The sequence below is a fragment of the Uranotaenia lowii genome, chromosome 1, assembly GCF_029784155.1.
Source record: "Uranotaenia lowii strain MFRU-FL chromosome 1, ASM2978415v1, whole genome shotgun sequence".
Classification (NCBI taxonomy): Eukaryota; Metazoa; Arthropoda; class Insecta; order Diptera; family Culicidae; genus Uranotaenia; species Uranotaenia lowii.
Genome location: NC_073691.1, coordinates 81514387 through 81526715, shown reverse-complemented (window position 1 = coordinate 81526715; position 12329 = coordinate 81514387). Strand labels below are relative to the sequence as shown.

Sequence of the window (12329 nt, the reverse complement as noted above, 5' to 3'; positions counted from 1 at the left end):
GCGCCAGATGTTGCGGAGTCTCGCAAATGCTAATCGGGCCTTTCGGATCCGGGTTTCGATGTCTTTTCTGGTACCTCCATCAGGCGGAAGCACTCCACTTTCTCAATCTGTTGTCCAACTACCATGAAACTGGAGGGATTCCTTGTGTTGACTCCATTGACTTGGTCTTTCCGACATTGACTTTGAGATCTGCTGCCTTGGAGCTTTCGGTGAGGTCGTCGAGTTTGCTCTGCATATCCGGTTGTGCCTTTTCCTCCAGGTTTCATCCGACATCCATTCACTTCTTCTTCCACAGACTTTTAAAGGCATTCTCGATTCCACACCACTGTTTTTCGACTGTTCCGTCTGTCGGCAGTCTCGAGGCTCTAGCTGTTCAACGTGTACTTTTTTCACCTCTGGATTTTCCAACCGGCGGACGTCGTTTCGACACCCGACTTTCTCCTCGCGCCGTCGGACACGCGCAATTCTCAGTCGTATCTCGTCAAAGACGAGGTGATGGTCAGATGCAATGTCTGCGCTTCGTTTGTTGCGAACATCAAGAAGGCTCCTTCTCCATTTTCGGCTGATGCAGATGTGGTCAATTTGATTTTCTGTTCGGCCATCTCGGGATACCCTAGTGACTTTATGTGCTGGTCGATGGGGGAAGAGCGATCTACCGAACACAAAGTTGTTGCACCGATCAGCAAAATTCTACAAACAGCTCTCCGTTTTCGCTCATCTGTCCTAGGCCATGGCGTCCCATGATGCGCTCAAGGTCCTGATTGTCGGAGCCAATCTTTGCGTTGAAGTCGACCAAATGGACTTGAATGTCACCCTTCGGAATTCTCTCAACTACGCTGTTCAATTGAATGTAAAACTGATCTTTCTCCTGCAAATCGACAACGTCAGTTGGCGCATAACACTGGACCATTGTAAGGTTTCTAACCCGTGTTCTAAATCTGGCTACGATTATTCTTTCGTTTATCGGTTCCCATCTAATGAGGGCCGCATGGGCCTGCGGGCTTATCAGGGAACCAGCTTCTCGTTCCCGTGTTTTTTTTTTATTATTAGTTGATCACCCAGGTGGTAAATCCTTTTTACGGATTGCATTCCAAGGCACGGCGAGCGACCGAGTCCCCCCAGTATGCTACTCTGGGTCCATGGGTGCAATTGGACGACTCATGATACTATGTACCCCTACGCCATAAAGTCCACCTGGGGCCTCTGGCCATAATTCCCATCCGGACCTGCAACGAAGGCTGTACCCAAGATGGGAGACCAAGTCCGCGCTTAAGCGCTCTTCGGCAAACTCCAGTTCGAGTCAAACTCCAGCATATATACCCTGCCTCTTGTTACGATTCAAGACTAAGGACCTCGCCTCTAACGACTTGAGATCCGGCCTTTACTCGCAAATCGAGACTAGCTTGGTTCCCACGAAAAACGTGCGCTCCGCCTCTGTTCGAGACCACTGCAAGAGACCAATGACCTCTCCTCTAACGACTTGAGGTCTTGGCTCCGCCTGGCTTGGCTCGAGGCCCTCTCCTCTTTGCCCGTCCGTGTGCCGGTCGAGAGCAGCTTATCCTGGACACGCGCCTGTCACAGCACACGTCCGGGGGTTTACGAAAAACTACTCGGATGATTCCCGGCGAAGAATTCATCCTACACCGACTCAGGTGACTCACCCGCCGACAACGTGAAGTCACCCTACCCGAGAGTATTTCGCGGCGTAAATACTCTTCCCCCTACGAGTTCGACTACGAAGAAGGTCTAGTCTTATCCCCGCAGCCTCCCTCGTAGGGAGCGCGTTCTACTCAGATACTCCGCGGCGGTAGAGGTATCCTACACAACGATCGCGACGTACCTAAACAGCTCGGCATACGCAGAAGGTAAAGTCTTATCTTTGTATGCTTTACTGCTAGGATCGGACGCACACTACTCGAATGCCCCCCGCCGAAAGGACATACTACTCCGACCGTGGTCCGGTCTTCCACCTCCCTTTTTGGCTGGCAACCCTAGGGATTTTGCCCGCCGTGTGCCGAATCGAGAGCAGCTTATCCTAGACTCGCGCCTGTCACAGCACACGTACGGGTCTTAGACGCTTGCGACTCAGATGAATCCCGACGGTGATGCCATCCTATCCGACTCGAGTGGCTCATTCGACGGCGACGTGAGACCACTCTACCCGAGAGTACTCCGCGACGTGAATACTCTTCCCCCTACGAGTTCGACTGCGGAGAAGGTCTTGTCTTATCCCCACAGCCTCCGTCGCAGAGGGCGCGTTCGACTCGGATACTCCGCGACGATAACGATGGAGGTATCCTACACACAGACGCGCGACGTACCTAGCAGCTCGGCATACGCAGAAGGTAAAGTCTTATCTTTGTATGCTTTACTGCCAGGGTCGGACGCACACTACTCAGGTGTTCCCCGACGAAGGAGTCACCCTACACCGATCGCGGACTGGTGCTGGTTCCAACTCCTCTGCAGTGCAGTCATGATCCGGGTGAACCCATCGCTGACCACGCGCCAAGTGTTGGCGTCCTCGCACATCCTCTGCACGATGTTGTCGGCTGTCGTGTCTGGTCCGCAGGCGGCAAGCATGTTAGCACGTACCTCCTCGAACCTTGAACAGCTGAACACTACGTGTTCTGGCGTCTCTACTATGTCTCCGCAGGTTAGACAGGATGGCGAAGCCACGTGTCCAAACCGATGGTGGTACTGCATGAAACATTCGTGACCAGTCAGGAACTGTGTCATGCGAAATTCCACCTCACCATGTCTTCGATCCATCCAGGATCCGATATTAGGGATCAAGCGATGGGTCCACCGGCCACGTTCCGAGCTGTCCCACTGGTGCTGCCAGTTGGACAGCGAGTTCTCTCTGGCATGTTTCCGCACGTCGGGCATGTGCCTGTTCTCGTAGCAGAAGGCACCTTCCTCTAGTAAGACCGAGATGGGCATGACCCCCGCCACAACATCAGCAGCTACCGAGGACACCGTTCGGTATGCGCTGATTACACGCAGGTTCATCAGCCGCTGCTCACTGCAGAGCTTTTGCAGATTGCACTGCCTGCTCAAGGCTGCCTTCCAGGCTGCCACTCCGTAACGCAGAATGGACGAGGTCACACTCGCCAGGACCCTCCTTCTGCTGCAGCGGATCGCCGAGTTGTTCGACATGGCCCGTGAGAGGGCTGCTGTCGCCATTGCCGCTCTTTTACAGGCGTAGTCGACGTGGGCCGTAAAGCTCAGCCGGTCGTCGATCATCACCCCCAGATATTTTACCGCACGTTTGGACTCGATTGCGCACGGTCCAACTGCGATGGTCCCTGATTGTGCTGAAATCAGGTTGGTGATCAGCACCATCTCGGTCTTGTGGTGAGCCAGGCGTAGGCTCTTGGAGCGCATCCAGTTTTCCACCTTCTCAATAGCTACTGTGGCGAGTAGCTGGACTTCCTCTGTTGACGGGCCTGATGCCAGGAGAACTACATCGTCGGCGAATCCCACAAGTCTCATTCCTGTGGGGAGACGCAATCTCAGCAGTTCGTCGTAGACGATGTTCCACAATACCGGGCCAAGTATCGATCCTTGTGGAACCCCTGCCGAGACTCTCACTGTTTCCAGTCCCTCGCTGGTCATATACTGTAGTTGGCGGTCACGGAAGTAACACTCCACCATCCTACAGATATATGCCGGAATCCTCATGTTGATGAGCGACGACGCAATCGCTGCCCAACTCGTTCCCGTGTAGCATGTTCTCCTCGTATGCCAGAGTAAAGCAGTACTTGCCCGGACTGTGTCTTGTGTTCTCCAGTGATAGGCCAACGGACTTAGTCCCAGAATTTCAAGCTTGATGCGGCTAGCTTCTCTAGCATGTTGTGCCAGCTTGCCTTGTAGGGCAAGGGTTAAAACGTTCCAAGTTCTAATTCGTGCCCGTGTTTTCTTGCTAAAAGTCGTCGCCAATGTTCCAGGTCGGTCATTTCTTTCGGATTCCGTAACAATTTTATAAATCGGGAGCAGTAGGTTGTTAGCCTAAAGTCCCTATCCCGCGATGAGGCTGCCTTCTTAGACTTAGCTAACGGGAGCCGCATTTCATAAATTCAGCCGCTCGGCGCTAGACAGACGCTGTTTGAGCCGCCCCTGACCTGAGGAAGCCAGTCGTCGACCTTCGGTTGTCCGGATCTCCTCCCCAATCGGAATCGCTGAAACCGACCAGCTCAGATGATCCACGCTTGCTGTACTCCAGCTTCTTTGTTGTAGTGCCCTTCAAGTAGCGGATGATTTTCTTCACTGCTTCCCAGTATTGTCGTCCAGGATTCGAATAGAACTGGCTCACCGCATTAACCGCATAGGAAATATCCGGACGAGTTACTTGAGCTGCGAACGACAGACATCCTACCGCTTCTTTGAATGGCACCTTCTTCATGTCAGCTTCTTCTTCCGGACCATTGGGACTCACGCCCAAACTTACGCTCGGATCTGCTGGAATGGACACCGGTTTCGCATCTGCCATGCCAAACCGCTGAATAATCTCCTTGGCATACGCTTGCTGATCGAGCCAGAGCTTTCCCTCTTCTCGATCCCTCGTAATTCGGACACCTAGACAGTACTTGGCCTCCCCGAGATCTTTCATCTTGAACTGCTCGCACAAGTACGCCTTCAGCTTCTGCTTCAACTTCCGGTTGTTGGTGAAGATCAAGAAATCGTCAACGTAGATGGTGACGAACATTAACTTTTCCTCACGCACCATCCAGTACAGGCAGGGATCGACTGAAGAACAATTCAGTCTGAACCTTTTGCAGTTTATCATCCAGCTGAGCATTCCAAACCGTACAGCGCCTTCTTCAGCCGGCAAACCTTGCCGCTCCGGTTTCCTCGTCCTTCAGCTCGCCCTGTAGAAACGCCGTCACGGCGTCCATCTGATCGAAGTCCAGTTCATAACGTACCGCCAGCGCCATAATATTTTGAACCGTCGCGTACCGCACGACGGGGGAATACACCTCATCGTAATCCAGACCTGGCCTCTAGGAACAGCCCTCGACTACGAGACGAGCCTTGTACCGCTGAACAACTCCATCGGGTCCACGCTTCGTTTTGAAAACCCACTTGTTCCGTATAGCTTTCCGCCCCTCGGGCAGATCGGTCAACACCCATGTCTCCTTTTCGCTCCACGACTGCAGCTCTTCTACCATGGCTCGAACCCAATGCTCTCTGTCGGACGAACACAGAACCTGGTCGTAGGTAGTTGGATCGTCCATCTGCTTCGCATCATCGGCCGTCTCGGGTGGCAACTGAGGGGAAACATTTTTACCAGAAAATGATCCATAGCTAACGAAATCAGAATACTTGCCTGGATACCTGAGCTCCCGACCGCTGCGCCTCAACCCTTGCTCATTAGCTGGTCTTTGAATTTGCGGTGGGAGCGCATTTTCGGCAGATCCGGCACCGCCACCAGCAACTTCATTTCCAGCATTATCGATGCCAGGAAGAATAACGGCGTCGCCTGGTTGTTGTGCGTCTGGACCAGCACAACCAACGCCTGACTCGAAGATCTCCTTAAATTTCAGTTCGAAGAATTCAACGGGTTTCGCATCACACGCTGTGCGTACATTCGCCTCGCCCTCAGTCAAAACCACAACATCTCGGCTGATCTGGAACTCGTTGCGCTCGGGGTCGATGCTGTTCGCCAAAAATGCTTTCTGCAGCCGACTAGCTCGATACAGACCACCTTCTTCGGTACCGGTGATCTCGAACTTCTTGGCCATGAAAATCACCTTGTTACCTTTCTTGCAAATGACGCTCACCGATGCTAGGTCAGGAATTTTCAACACGTTGGCAACGTCAACTCGACCTTCGCCAGTTTCCATGCGAACCTTGGCGACAGCTTTCATGTTACCGTTGTTTGCTGTCCCAACATCGTGCTCCATGGTAACCACATCAACAAATGGTTGATCCGCGCGAGCCATGTAAACGGTGGCTCCGGAATCCAGATACCATTCCTCGGCTTTGACGTCTCCGATGGCAAAAATGCTGCAGAATCCCTTCGACTCGCTTCCTTACGTCCCCTTGAGAGGACACTTGATGGCAAAATGTCCGGCTTTTCGCAATTGTAGCAAAGTTTTTCGTTTTTGACACCATCCTTTGACTCGCTAGATTTCTTCCGGTTCATTTTGCTGTACAGAGCACCGTCCGTGCTGCTGCCGACAGAACCACGTTCCAGCTTCACGTCTTGTAGGATTTTGGCCTTTACTGCATCCGATGTCAACGCCGTTCCGGAAGCTCCGAGCCCCATTATCATAGGCTCGTATTGTTCGGGAATGCCCATCAGCCAAATCGCCGCTAGCCAGGAATCGTTCACCTCAAATCCCACGTTTCTGAGCTTGTGACTGGTGTTCATCAACTCGTCCACGTATGCCTCAACGCTGGAACAATTAACGAGCCGCACCGACGTGAATTTTCTCAGCAATCCTATCTTCCGTGTTAGCCCAGTATCTTGGAAGGCAGTTTTCAATTTCGCCCACGCGTCCTCGGCACTGACCGCATCCTGCACCAAGCTGTAGTTGTAGCTTTCTAGGCTCAGGCAGATGGGGGCCAAGGCTTGCAGCTTCAAATCTTCCGGCACACCATCACCACCTCCTTCCACAGCAGACCAGCTACCCTCGCGGTTCAAAATCATCCGCATCGCAAACGACCACGACGTGTAATTGTCCCTTCCACGCAGCTTCTCAATGGGGGGCAACGCAACGGAACTCCTGCCGACTCGAACGCTTCCTGCTCCGATCGTACCACTTCCGCCGGGTGCTTCATTTTTTAAGACTGCTTAAGAGGACCATCTCCTAGGACTTGATGTGTCCTTTCCGATTGTCGTGTTTGTTGAGGGCTCCGAGTGGTCATGCTTCAATCTTGATGTGACCAAAAAAAAATTACTGTCTTCCGGTTTGGATACCTGGGCCCATAACCAATTGAAATACACGTGTGGTTAAGTTAACGTGTGGAATGATTTTATTTTCTTATTTTACAACTAGGCACGGATTACTAAGATTAGATCATAAAGCTTAGTTCTTTTAGAAATTTGTTTGATCTAAATACTTTCTTTGAAGAAAATGAAGATAATTTTAAGATAATTCATGAAAAAATTTGAAAAAAAATATTAATCGTTTTTTGTAAGAAAAAAATCTACTTTATTCTTTGCACCTCCCATCGGCCGGCGCACACTTTTTTCAGTCATGATATTGATCAGTTTTTCAAACTTATACTTCGTCTAATTTGTATTTTAGGTGGCTACATCCTCCTTCTTCAATTTCCGCTGCTTTTCGGTCCAATACTTCTCTTTTAAAAAAACTGAGGGCAATTTAGTGGATACAGCTGTTTCGGAATTAACTTATTTTATTATTTTTCAACCACTTTTTGAGCGTTTTTAATGGATTTTCTGCTGGCAAAATCTGACAATAACGAAGTCGAACCATCATGAGATTGAACTTCAAGTATAATCGGTTAGTATAGATCGTAGGTTGCGCAAGGTTCTTACAAGATTACTCTTTTTAGGCTTTTAAAACAGCGAAAATAAAAATTTTCGTTTTGAAAAATTGTAGTATTTTTTCCACAGGAGAAGAATTTTGGCAAATCATTATATTTACACAAAACAACGAGGAAATACATACTTTAAAATACCCGGGACCTTGCCACGAGCAGGCATGGTATAGGATTCAAATGCTGGAATTTGTATAAAATAAGGTATTTCATAAGTTTTTTCGTTCATCAGAAATTATCTGTCCCATAGCCTCGGTACTGGCTATACAGCTTACGAGCTCTGGAACTAGCGAAAAATGGTTGTTCATGGTAAAGTTTGAATCACTCATTACTAGGCAACACTTTCAGCTTATCAGAGAAAAAATTGTTGGACATTTCAGCGATCTACACTTAGTTCTTCGCTTACTTAAAAATAAAAATTCTGGTATGAGACATGACTTCCTTGATGACCCTTAACCGTAGTTGCTGATCATCTGCTTCACTCCAATGCATGATTTGAACTTTGGAGACATTTTTGACAGTGTTTGCAAACTTTTCCACCACTTACACAAGTTATTCTTTGAATAATCAACGGTTTCGTCAGCTATCAATTTGATTATGATGGATTTTGAAGGAAACTGTGCAAAATTATTTTTTTCTCTTTCTCTTGCATTGTTTATATCTCAAAAACGCGTGTACTTTAAATTTTGAAAACAATAGGTCAGATAGTACTTTTTACAGGCAACAAAATGCTGTCAAAATTTTGAATGTCTGATTACTTGTTATCGAGTTATTAGCGAAAGAAAGTGTCCCATTTCTAAAAGAACTAAGCTTTAATTGATTCTACGCTTCATACAGTCAATAACACCTTAAATAAAACATTCAGCGTTGTTCATTTTAAAATTCTTTTTATTTCAGGAAAAGTCACACCTACATTCAAGGATGCCTTCTGTTGGCCTTATGCATGATGTCCAGTGTAGCCGTCTACGCGACCTGGACCATGATCTATCGCCAGAACCTAATCATTCCACCGACACTAATTGGTAAGTCGATGATTACAAACAAGCAACTCAAATGAAATAAGGCCAAAAAATCTACAAAAACCTGTACTTTCTTTTCTAAATGAGAGTGTTATTATGCAGATACGAATATTGCTAGCCGTTTTGTTCTGAAACCGTTGTTGTCTTAAAAATTGCATGTTTTCGTGAGCTGGAACAAAAACAAATCAATCAAACAGCTCTGGCACCCTAAATGAGGGCGTTGCTTGCTAAACGCGCTTAATCACTTCCATGTTGTTTTTTTACTCAACCTATTAATTTTTTTTAGACATTCCACCCCTGTGGAGGGAACGTATCCAGCAATATGAGGAGAGCTCACGAGCCTTCAGACACGCCGACACCCATCCCGATATCATCAACCAGGAAGATATCCTGGCGGCCTTAATCCTGAACGGCACGCAACCATTTGCCGCCGGCAGTGGGTTCAACGATACGGGACTCGAGGGCGACGAGACGACGACGGAGGAACAACAACGAATTAAAGAGCTCGAAAACGAACGGATTTTGCCTTCAAAATTCGGAAATTTTATCTACTCGAAAGAAGCCTCGAAGGGTGTGAAGGAAAGTCGAAAAATAGTTTGCTACTACACAACGCCGCCAATGGGCTCGAACAAATTACGGAGCAACCTGTACCCGGAGCATATCGATCCCTTCCTTTGCACTCATTTAAATGTTGGAATGGCTGAAGTTGTCAATTCCACCCTGTTCATCAACGATGACCTCCGGTTGGTGTTCAGTCGAATCAAACAACTCAAAAAAGCAAACAAAGGTCTGAAAGTGTTGCTCTGGGTGGGTGGCGGTCAGATGGGAGGTTTTTCGGAAATGGTGGCAAACCACGCGAAACGTAAACTTTTCATCCAATCGCTGAAAGCCAACCTGGAACGGTACCAACTCGATGGGGTCGATTTGGATTGGGAATTTCCCGGTACCGAGGGGAAGAATAGGATGCACTTTTCGCAACTACTCCATGAGATTCGGCGGGAATATCAGCGGGAGCATAGGACGTACATACTGAGCGTGGCCGTGGCAGCGCAGGCCACAATCGCTTACCTATCGTACGATGTGCGGGAAATTAACAACTACGCCGACTACGTCAACATAATGACGTATGATTTGCACTTCTACACTCCCGGAACGCCGCAAACCGGTAAGTCGACAAGTAATTTGTTGTTGAAGTTAGAATAGTACGAAACGGCTGAAAAAATATCTACCGCCCAGTTAAGCGGTTTTACAACTTCAAACATTCGTAATAAAAAAACAATGGCAGATTTTTTTTTCGCTTTCTTTTCCAATACATTTCAAAACTGCTCTTCTTTCAATAAAAAATTAGTAGAATGCGAAAAACTTACGCTTTTTAAAAAACCTAATTAAACTTGGGGGTGTTCAACTGGTCCTATTATCGCCCACTCGACTTTTCCCGTTACCGATAATGTTTTTTTTTAAGGAAAAACTATCTAAAACACGGAAACGGTTCTTTTTAGTATTTTCCATGTAAGGAGCTGTACAAATCATATTTTGGATCTTGAGAGAATACATTTTGTGAAATTTTTCAAATTTTGTACTAATTCAACGAAGTGCGTTTACTGACAAAATTATGATTCCCGGCAAACAGCCTCATGTAACCGTTTACTTTCAGCGATAAAACAACATTTTCTAACATAATCGAACTAAATGCTACTTAAAATTTACACATTTGACACAATACATGCCTTAAAAACCAAGAAATTGTGCGTGACCGGTCATTAGGAACAAACACTTTTGAATTACTTTCAGTTTACTATTTAATATATTTTTGTAAAATATCGCAGCGCTTATGTAATTACACCACTAGATTCGGTATGAAATTGGCTCTCTGGGGAATATAATTGCGGAAATCTTGAGTAAATATTTAGTGCAAATCCAGTGTAAAGTTGTATTTTTCAGTGTAAATTCAGTTCAAAGTTGTATTTTAGTGCAAGAAAATCCGAGAAAATTGCAAATTAAGAAAAAGTTGGAAAAACAGCTACCTTTGAATATTCGTCAGAAAATCTGTGTTTTGTATTTCGACAATCTAAAAATGCAAAAATGTACCAAATTACGTTAACTTTCCAATCCTGTTTCCAAAATTTATCTGGTGTGGCTTAAACAATTTTTAGGGTTAACTGATTGAAAAGAGCTGTTTTACACCACATTTTTTACATTTTTTGTGGTCATTAGAGTGCCCCAAATGACCAGACTTTTGAATAAGTTATGCGCTGCATGCTAAAATTGATCCTAGGCCTAGTACAAGATCTTATGCCAAATTTTGGCCAGATCGGATCACGGGAAGGGGTTGCTCAACGAGCCTGAAGTTTGTATGGGATTTTGAGACATTTTATTCGGGGGAGCGAGAGGGCCATGAAACATCCCCTCGTAATGAGATAAAAGGCCGGGCAAACCGTATACGAAATGCACGGTGGGTCGCCACCACCCTATCTTTATTTTCAAAAACGTTTCGACTACACAACCGCGATGCTAGCCAGTCTATGGCATGATCCGAGATATTAACCAAACAGTAGCGCTACAAAGTGCTTCATACAGGAGTTTAGAGAATTTGGGAAGCTTTTAGGAACCGGCATATAATTAAAAGGGAATTAGCTCCTAATGTTATTTTTTAATAATTACACTAGTTTACAAAATTTTAAAAAAATCGTGAACTTGATTAACTGACCAACATTTTTAATGTAAAATCGGGCGCTGAATCCGAAAATGAAATTCAAAAAAATCTCAGTAGAACCGTTTTTGAGTTATGCTCCAAATATGAAATTTCGAAAAAATTAAAAAAGTTCTTGTACTTAGATTAAAATATCTCGGACGGCATAACAGTAATTTGAAATCCCTCTTTTGCATATTGAAGGTGAATAAGTTATCTATCGATCATCTGAACACTGTTTTTGCGTTTGACCAACAGTATTGATGATATTAGTTACTTTATGAGAAAAAAAATTATAAAAAACGCATTTTTTAGAGAAAATTTTGTTTCAACGAAAGTTTTAGAATTGATGGTAGCATTTAAAAAATCTGATTTTCTTTTGCGCTTGAATTTCAATTTAAAACAAAGATTTCAAGTGGTTATTTATCAAAATCGGTTGAAAATTGAAGAAGTTATGGCTACTTTACCATAACTGAAATTTTTGGAGTTTTTAATAATTTAACGAACCGCAGTACACTTATCATAGTATAGGAAGAATGGAACATGATAAATCTCACTCGCTCTAAGTCAAAATTATTTATTAGCTTACCAGAAGGTCACCTGCCAAATTTCAGGAAGATCTGACCATTGAAATATTTCACCCGAAGACTGTAACTCGATTGGATTTGAAACAGAAAAGTTATTGCGGTTCATAGATTGTATTTTGGTCAAAAATTGTCGTATAAAACGCAATGCGTAAAAAGTACTCATTGCGTATTGGACAAAATTTGCGGTCTTTGAACCGCACTAACTTTTCTGTTTCTAATCCAATCGAGCTACAGTCTTCGGGTGAAATATTTGTCTCAACTTAGGCTTTAAGAAAATCAACCATAAAAAACAATCAGCTAGTGATTAAAAAAGTTATTGATGAAAAACCAGTGTTTTTCGTTCCTTCCGGGCAAAATACCTCAAAATTTTATTCACGTTTGAGACTTAAGCAACCCCTCCCTATGGTCAGATCTTCCTGAAATTTGGCAGGTGACCTTCTGGTAAGCTAATAAATAATTTTGACTTAGAGCGAGTGAGATTTATCATGTTCCATTCTTCCTATACTATGATAAGTGTACTGCGGTTCG

General features: G+C 45.6%; 1 protein-coding gene across 1 annotated transcript in view; it reads left to right on the top strand.

The window, feature by feature from the left end:
• Window positions 1-12329, top strand: part of LOC129749468 (chitinase-like protein 3) — a 66235-nt gene that overhangs the window by 39690 nt on the left and 14216 nt on the right. The window contains exons 2-3 of the mRNA XM_055744446.1: window positions 8404-8528; window positions 8812-9690. Of these exons, the coding sequence (XP_055600421.1) occupies window positions 8404-8528; window positions 8812-9690 (1004 nt within the window). The remainder of the gene's footprint in view (window positions 1-8403; window positions 8529-8811; window positions 9691-12329) is intronic.